Source organism: Acanthisitta chloris, unplaced genomic scaffold, assembly GCF_000695815.1.
Source record: "Acanthisitta chloris isolate BGI_N310 unplaced genomic scaffold, ASM69581v1 scaffold1699, whole genome shotgun sequence".
Classification (NCBI taxonomy): domain Eukaryota; kingdom Metazoa; phylum Chordata; class Aves; order Passeriformes; family Acanthisittidae; genus Acanthisitta; species Acanthisitta chloris.
The window spans coordinates 112,440-122,059 of NW_008690945.1; the positions used below are offsets into that span (position 1 = coordinate 112,440).

General features: G+C 41.7%; 1 protein-coding gene across 1 annotated transcript; it reads left to right on the plus strand.

Moving 5' to 3' along the window:
- Window positions 1-6,655: 6,655 nt before the first annotated feature.
- On the plus strand, window positions 6,656-7,740 carry PRLHR (prolactin releasing hormone receptor). Its single transcript, XM_009082036.1, has one exon. It carries the CDS (start codon window positions 6,685-6,687, stop codon window positions 7,717-7,719), a length of 1,035 nt encoding a protein of 344 aa, XP_009080284.1. The 5' UTR covers window positions 6,656-6,684; the 3' UTR covers window positions 7,720-7,740.
- Window positions 7,741-9,620: the final 1,880 nt, after the last annotated feature.

Consider the following 9,620-nt stretch of genomic DNA (forward strand, 5'->3'; position numbering starts at 1 on the left):
AAACACAGACACAGACACAGAGACACACACAGAGACACACAGACAAACACACAGAGACACAGACACACACACAGAGATACACACACACAGACACACACAGAGAGACACACACAGAGACACACACACACACACACATACACAGACACACACAGACATGCAGACACAGACAGACATACACACAGACACACACAGACAGACAGACCCACACACACACAGACAGAGATACACACACCGTCCCAGAATGGTGGTGCAGAAAGACACTTCTCTGTGGTGTTATAGAGAATTATCACGGACCAGGCAGCATTTTGCCCTGCTGCTGCAAGGACTCAAGCCACAGCCATCAGGTTTTCTTGGCAGCTTTCTGCTAAACTGCCTGCAGAACCCTGTGGGTATATAGTGCCCTTGACTCCTGGCTATTTACATCTTCAGGGAACAGTTCTAACAGTAAGTTTCTTCAGGGCTCAGCATTCAATCTGCAGATGTGTCTGGCAGCCAATTCCCACAGTCTGCTCTAGCTTGGGGCAGGTATTGGCATTGCACTCCACATCCCTTCAGGGCTTGTGAGCAGAGGAGAAATGCCAGTTTTTCTGGAGCGGTAGGAATTGTTGAAACTGATGGATATACAAATCTGCCTTCATACCTTTTCATTTTTATCCTTCCTTGTAGCAGCCTTTAAATCAGAGATATTCAGATACCTTTTCCCAAGTAAGTCCTGACTGAGCTATAAAAAAAAAAATTAAGCACACTTTACTGTGATATGTGAGCACTGTTATCTAAAATGACTGTTATAAATGAACGAGAGAAGTTCTAGCTCTGATCAAAATCTTTAAGATTTTGCCCCATGGGTTGGTCTGTTTGGTAAGTTTATTTCCTGGTGTTACATACCCTGCCTATGGGAACTCTGAAGACAGCAACTGCCTCTTACTGTAACATGATAAGGGTCTATGTCAGTGGTGTATTTACAGAAGGATCTGTAATACAAATCTGAAATTCTATTGCTGTCTGTCCAGACAACTGAGAGATGGTCAGACTTGTAAGCCAGACCCTATTTTTCAGCAAAATTCTGCTTTAGCATGTTCAACCAACAAACTCATCACAAACAACTCTTGAATCATCATAGTGCTTAACCTATTTATCCTGTGCTTAGAAATTAAAACAACAACAAACTCCCCCCAAACAACAGCACACACAAAACCCCCACCAAAACCCCATCAAAACTGCACACCAAAATATAACACTAAAAAACCCTGGGTCAGCTTCTTTCTTGGTCATTAATTCCCATGTGGGTTTGTCTGGCAAACAAAAAACTAAGGCAGGCAGAGTTGAGCCTTCTTGTCCCAAGGCTCTAGGCAGCAATCTTACAGGAAGGCAGATCAGAGAAAGAAGAATCAGTGATTGTACTGACTGAAGTGCCTTGTGGCTGAAATGTTTTTACAGACTGTGCTGATCCTGCCTTTCTCCCTACTTTGTAGATCAGCTTCTCTGAGCAAGTGCCAAGATCAGCAACAGGGAAAGTTCAGTTGGCAAGTATTCAAGTGCTGCTCTAGTTCATCTTTACAGGCACTAGTGCAAAAATCTTCCCATAGAAGAATGACAAAGAACAGCAGAAACCTCTTAGGACTTAGTTTGAGCTGTTCCCATGTGTGGGGGTGCATCTATATAAATTTTAATCCTATCTTTTGAACATTATCAATGGGGGTATTGTTGAAAAAGGTGACAGTGGAGTTATTTTCAAGTAGGATTGAGTGCAGTCCAAAGTCTGTGTTGATGAAAGATGGAAAGGAACCTCCTGAAGCCCAAGCTCCATGCAAGAAATCAGGCCACACACGTGATAAAAAGATCAAGATTTCTGTTAAAAACCAGGTGTTTTATCCCACATTATACATTGATTGTTCCAAAAACAAGCACTTCCAAGGGGCAATTTCTTGGTCTCCCACTTAGAAGTGTTCTACTTTCCATCCTGAACTTGCCCAAAGTGAATTTGTTCTTTTATTAGTATTGTTCCTTAGCTTAAATATGTCTTTACCTGCCCTGGAGTTTATTACCATCCCCCCTGGTGTTTTTAAAGAATACAGAGCAATTCTGTTCTGGTGAATAGACACTTATACCAAGAAAATTGTTCAGAGATTGTAACAAAGTAGAGGTAAGTTCACCCTGGAATCTCTCACAAAATAGTAGAGTTTCTTTTCCTTGCACTTTCAAATGCACTACCTGTTCCTTTGTGTAGATCTGCAACAGAATTTACTTCATCCTAAGCCACAGTAAAAATTCTTATTATTAGGTGACCTTGACCCTGCCTTTTATGGTGAGATTTTCCTCCCATTCTCTCTCAGGTTTTCAAAGTGTCACTGTTTAATTGTGCAGTCATCCTCCATATCATCTCTGGTTCCAGACTTGGTGGTTCTATCAAATATACTTGGTGCGGTCCTGGGTTTTGTGCTAACATAATAAAATGAAAAGAACTACCAAGTCTGGTCAATCCCAGTCAAGTTTCTTGAGGACCATGAATAGTTGTTCTCTTCTGGGCCAATTTCTTCACAGATGTTGCTGTTCTTTGCCTACCTCAAAATTCTTAGGCTATTTCCTCTGGCATAAATGATGGTTTCTCACAAGTTACCACATCATGTGGGTTACACAAACTCAAACTGAGAAGAACTGCTACATACCATGTTGCTAAAATCAATTTAATAGCACAGATGGAAAGTTAATTTGGCAACAGCTTCCTTTGGTATATTCTATTCTGTCTCCTCTCTCTTCCTCACGTGCTTTCTTCTGTCCTTAAATCTAGTCTAAAACCTACTGATCTTTGTCACCTAAGGAACCAACTCACCTTTCTCATCTCACTTTGCTCAACAGACAGAATTCTGTGCCTATGGGATAGAATAGAGCCCCTATTCTATATTTAGTGTGCAACCTTAAATAAGTTTTGACTCGAATTCAAGCCTCCACTTCATTCAAGCTGCTAATCTCTTCTTCAGCTTTAGTGAATTATTTTAAGCTGAATTCTGTGTTTATCGAAGTAAGTACCTTGAATTTGAGAAAAGCAGCAAGAACAACCAAAAAGTTCCCAGCCAACAAAAAACCACAACAACAATCCCTTAGCTGTAAACACGGTTGTTAGAGTTTAGAGACTGTGGTGTCTCAGTCCACAGCAGACACAATGCATTTATATGATTATATGAGACAGAGGGACAGGCTGCCCTGATTTGAAATTGTTGTGTAGAACACAATCTTGTTCCCTGTCTGGCCAAAAGAAGAATTTGCAGAAGGAACCCCTGGCTCTACATAATTCAAAGTAGGCAAAGCACCTTTTTTTTGTAAGAACTACCTGCACAGAACATTCCTAGAAGAATGTGACAGAATTTTTAAAGGAGTTCTGTGACCCAAAACAAGTTATGTTTTACAGAAAAAAAATGACAACCAAACATATCAAATACACAGGACCACAGAAAAATAACACCTGAAACTGTGAAGCTTTAATGAGAGGAGAAAAGTTTTTGGGCTCTAAAGCCTAAAAGCAGCTTACAATGTTTGTACTCAAAATGTCTGTGCAGAGTTGGACAGGTTAGTGTAAGAGATTATGAAAGCTCAGCTGTAAAATGTTTCTGTGAAGTGTTGGTCTGGCTCTAGATATAACATTCTCCATTGACTCAAGGAAGACCAGCGTTTCAACTAGACACTAATCAGCATTCCTATGTTTGACACCTTTATGCACTTGGAATGTCAAAACAGTTCTAATATGACAGTAATGCAGTTTCTGTGACCTTTTCTCTTTTAATGAGAGAATTCTGTGTGTGAAATAGACTTATGCTCTGTTCAGAAAACACTTTGTCAGATAGCCTAGAAAAGATTAATATTTGCAGTTTTAAAGGGAAGAAAGAGGATTTCTTTGGGCTAAATTGCTGGAATGCTTTTCCTATTCAAGCCCCTATTACATATTATCTTTTCAGATCTTGGCTGTAGAATACAGCTGAGCTGAAGAAATTTTCTGCCTGAAGCCAAAACAAACAGAAATTCACTAGCAGAAATAGGTGGGAGCCTTCAAACAGAAGGTGCACTGGTTGCTGGTATCAGAGGTGAAGAGAACACGTTTAAAGGTAAAAGAAAATGCAGGAAGATTGCCTGGTATAGTGTGAAATAGAAGGACCTGAGGTTAGTTACAGGGTTTTTGTGACCTGACCATTAAGGTGACCTTGAAGGCTTCTATAGATGACACTGTGCTTGTTCTTTATTCTCACAGAGTGAAGTAGAAACCTTTTTCTCATAGGATTACAATGAGGATATTTATTGGATCTACTCTGCAGCTCTTGGGAGTGAAACAGAAAAATCACTTGGTCCAAAATGAAATTTTCAATTAAGATGTGTGCAATGATATTATTGTGTGGCTTCTTTCCTAGCATAAGCCTTGCAATTCCAGTAGGATGTGGGCAGTATGAAGAACATTGACATATGCCCCTCCTTCATTTTCCCATGTATTTTGGCTTATACTAGAGACCACATCCAAAGCTTACTGCAATCCTACTTTAAACCAGGCCATACTTTTCTCCCACATGAAGTGAAATAACTGCATTTATGGGGTTTAGGAATTACTTTTGCAGCATGCTGCTTATCACCAAATGACATAATTGCACTGAGTGGTGACAGCTGTTGGAATCCTCTTTTTCCTTGCCTCTTGGCAACCTCTACCCTCGGATCCCTGTCCTAGTCTGGATTTGGGTATGTAGAGACAAATAGGTAGCATATTCCTCTGCATCCTATCCAGCTCAGATAGGTGAGATTGGGCTCTGAAGTAGGCTATAACATCCTGTTTTTTGTCTGGGTAACGGGTAGGTTACTACAGCCATGAAGTGAATGATGACACTCCTGAGCAATGTGGAATTACAGTCATATTCCAGTCCATAGCATAATCTAACCATGGATGCAACAGCACAGAGTCAGAACTTACCATATTTGAAATGCTCATCCATCACAAGCAGAATGGCTCCAGTCTGAGCAAGGACTGCACAAGATTAGTTTCTGTTTTAGGATTAGGGAAAGGAATGGGACAGAAATTAAATCTATTTAAACTTCTGATTTATGACAAATTGCATCAAATCAAGAGCAGGGTATGGTTCTCCCCACAGTCTCCTAGAAAATAAGGGGTTAATATTTTCTTAGTCTAACAGATCAGGACATAAACTGCCATTTAAAATTGTGTCTGAATCTCCTGAGTGCTTTGCAAAACATAGCAATGTTCTCTGCTCTGTAGTACTCAGAAGTTAGGCAGCTCCACTTATTTTTTAGTTTCCTTAGCTAGTACAAATGGAAGCAGTGGATTTTCACTGTTTTTCACTAGTTGAGGTGCAGGTCCAAGGAATGGCTGAAAAGGAGAACAGTTAAGGGACATTTAGAGCAATAGACAAGAGATGGATGGGGATGTCTACTTAAATGTGTGTTCTATAGGCACTTCTGATCTTTTGCTTTCTAACGTCTGAACCAAGCAAAACAAATAACTGGTTTGCAGGATGGTTAACACTTGTCTGGTACAGAAAAGGTTAACAAATTTACTGCAGCAATGAAGAAACACCCCAAACATTTTTGGGTAGCTGCAATCTTAGAAACAGTTTGCTGTAGTTCACTGCAGGTAAACCCTATAGCCAACCTATTTGGATGCTATTATTTCCTTTAAGATGCTCACGAGTGTTTGTTTTCTTTTAAAGATGTGCAAATCCTACTGAAAATAGTTACAGTGTGTGAGCAAACATTGTACCACCACTGGAAAATACATGTAAATAAAGTAAGATCCTTTGTGCTACATGCTAAATGCACATTTCTAATCCTAACTTCATTCACCAGGTACGTAGCTGAGACCCTCTAGTGGCATAAACATTTATTTGCCTTCAGCATGTTATTAAAATTCTATTTTACAGTCACATTATAGCAACAAATTCACAGGTAGCTTTTTTCTTTGGACACTGGGGGCTTGGCAAAGTGAATCTGGGATTAGATACTATGCAGGCTCATGTTAATGAATGTAAATTGATTTTCAGCTGAGAGGGACAATTATAGATGTACTGGAAGGAGAAGGGAATTTTTGAAAGGATATTCTAGAACTAATTACTATCAGTAAGAAACACGCAAAGAGCAACGTAATAGCCAGGACAGCCAATAGGGATAAAAGCTGATACACAAATCTGTCATGACCTAGTAGTGAAGACTGTTTAAAAACACTGATCTGCACTTAGCTTGTAAATGCGCATCACCCTCTTTCTCACTCCTGTGTTCTCTCTCTCTCTCTCTCACACACACACACACACGCGCGCACACAAATGCTCCTGGATTTGCAGAAGACAGACATCTAGGGCACTTCTTGGCATCTCCAGGAAAATCATATTGGAATATAAACCCCACAGCAGTAAGTACTGACTGCATTAAATGTTTATTAAGTGGCATGCTGTCAAAGCCTAGATTTAACAGTAAATACAGGAGGACTTTAATGGGAATTGGTTGTATTTGATTTTTCTTAGGAGCTGCTGAAAGCTGCCTCTGGAGGATTACAACTTCACCTTTTACTTTTACAGATGCTTGTTTACTATCCATGTGGTAACCTCTGGACAGCCAGTAATCCATTCATTATCCCCACTGATTGAGTGGTGCAGTGGGAACTACTTCACCCAGCTGACAGCAGACAACAAAAAGAGGGAAATGATGAATTCGGACAATTTAACCTCCCGAAGCTTCCTCTCTGCGATTCACAGAAACACCAGCAATTTATTCTTAGGGCTCCAGTTTGTTCAGTCCTTCAAACCACTCATCATCCCCTGCTACTCGCTAGTGGTTTTTATCGGTGTCATTGGGAATTACCTTCTCATTTATGTTATCTGCAAGACGAAAAAAATGCACAATGTCACCAACTTTCTGGTAGGCAATCTGGCTTTCTCAGACATGCTCATGTGTGCAACCTGTGTGCCCCTGACACTTGCATATACCTTTGAGCCCAGAGGATGGGTGTATGGGCCTTTCTTGTGCTACTTTGTTTTCCTGATGCAACCTGTCACTGTGTTTGTGTCTGTCTTCACCCTGACTGTCATAGCTGTGGATAGGTATTATGCCATGGTGTACCCGTTCCGCAGGAGGCTCACCATCCCTATCTGTGCTTATATCCTGGCTGCTATTTGGCTGCTGAGCTGCACCTTGGCTGCCCCAGCCTTGGTCCACACTTACCACGTTGAGTTCCCAGAACTGGACTTCTCCATCTGCGAGGAGTTTTGGGTCCGCATGGAAAGAGATCGCTTAGTTTATGCCTACAGCACTCTAATCATCACCTATGTACTGCCTTTGGCTGTCATCTCCCTGTCCTACCTGAGAATCTCAGTCAAGCTGAAAAACCGTGTAGTCCCAGGCAATGTCACCCAGGGCCAAGCTGAGTGGGACAGAGCAAGGAGGAGAAAGACTTTTCGCTTGCTAGTCTTGGTGGTGGCAGCCTTTGGAGTCTGTTGGCTGCCTCTGCACATCTTCAACATGATAAAGGACTTAGACATCAGCTTGATTGACAAGCAGTACTTCAACTTGATCCAGCTGCTGTGCCACTGGTTTGCAATGATGTCTGCTTGTACCAATGCCTTCCTCTATGCCTGGCTCCATGACAGCTTCAGGGGAGAGCTGAAGAAAATGTTTGCCTGGAGAAAGAAGAAAATTGGGCCAGCAACAAACTGCATTATGGCTAGTGTGGTGCTGTAAACGAGAGCTGGTGGGAGTGAACTTCCTTTGTGCAGTAATATTGTAAGTCTTTTCCACTTCTAATTAGTCCTCATTCCTGACATTTGTCCTCAGGGCTCAATTATAACGACACAAGTCCTGCCCATGACTTCCCCAGCACCTACATTTCTAATGTGAGTGACAGGAAGGTGTCATGTGTCAAAAATGTATTTACTTCTTTGACTGGAGTTGGAGGCCAAGGAGATGTTTGCACAATGATTTACAGGGATCCTCCCTATCTGTTTTGGATATTACTGTCAGTACAGACATGGGTTTTGGGTACAAGGAGAAGCAAGGATGAATATGAAACCTAAATATCTCAATGAGGGTATGTTTAGGGTTGGCCAAAAATTAAATTGCTTATCCACCCAGAGCACATTCCTTAGCACAGGATCTAAGGCAAAGGACTAACAATATTCCTGTTGTCCTCTTGGGTTAGGACTGTGCTGCAAATAGCCTAAAGCACTCTGAAATGCCTTTCCTGAGCAGCTGTCCCAGCTGTGGCCAGGAAAACAGGTTGGTAGGAACTGCTGCAATCCTCTGACTGTCAGGTGAGTTGTGCCAGCAGCAGTGGGATGCAGAGGTCACCACACTCCTAAGGGTGTGAGTGACATGCAGGGTGATGTCTTCAGTTCACTCCCTCCAAGTGCCTCTGTACAAGACAGCTGTGTCACTTGTGTGCCTGTGGCCCTTGGTGAGGTGGGCTGTGCCTGCCCTGGTGGTTTCCTCCTCCACCACTCCTTGTGGCTCTATCCACTGGGCCAGCTCCTTGCTGCTGGCCCAGTGGATGGAGCCCCAACCTTTGAGCTGCTTATCTGCTGCTATGGCTAACTGCACTGCACAGGAATCTGGGCTTTCTGCTTTTTGAACCCAGCATCTTCCTGCATTCCTAAACCTCCTGTGTCTTTTGAACCTGCAGCTGAGCATGTAGCAAGGTGAGATTCAGTATAGCAAGAGGGGAAATGAAGCCAGAGTGATGTTATTTCTGTGATGTGAAGCTGAGCTGCAGAGCATGCAACAGCCTATTTGGTAGATTGGACCTGTCAAACGGAGCACAGCGGCAGGCACTCTCCTTTGAAAAGAGTTTCAGGAAGAAACAATTTCCTTTGGCATTCACCTTTCAGTCAGACGAGGGGGTTAGAAGCTATAATCAACCTAATGGTTTCTAGTTTCTTGCTCCCCGTACTGAAAATATCTGAGATAACAGGTGGGACAAAGCACTCATTGATTCTGAAAAGGTTTCTTCCAACCAACTCAGATGGAATCTGGGATAGCATGAAGAATAGCCTGATAGTGAGCTGAGATCTGCCAGTGAAATAGTGCAATCCAGGGGCAGTTTTGGCCATGGTCAGCAAGGGCATCTGTCTGACCACAACTGCACATGGCCAGATACATATGTGCTGTGAGGGAATGCAAATGGACACAAGGAGAGAGGGAAGAAAGAGAGGATGATTTCTTTAGTTTGTAAATAGAAACTGTGAATATAATTTTGCTCATAAACTTCCTAAGCTTAATCTGGTTTAAAAATACACAGATCCATATGCACACACTGGGAGAAGTGTTGGAAAAACATTTGAAATCCCATTTCACAAATTTCCTTAAAATTTCAATTTGCTCTACTGCTAGCAATGAGGATGATTACAGAGACACTGAATGAAGGAGGTCCTTTTAAAGAGGGCATTACTTCCATTCACTCTGTGATTTAGTGTATCTGTCTTGCTTACCTTGATTTAAAGATCTGAAGGACCTGTTAAAGCATGTTTTGCTTTTGCTGAATTTTAGGAAATGATTTCTCCTTCAAGCTCAATATAGCAATTTATGGAATAACTGATGATTTTGAAAAGGCAAAAAAACTCACTTCCAGACAAGGCAACCAAATTTAA

Bases quoted from the DNA above. Each gene is read 5' to 3' on its own strand.
- PRLHR (XM_009082036.1), top strand. From the start codon at position 6,685: ATGATGAATTCGGACAATTTAACCTCCCGAAGCTTCCTCTCTGCGATT.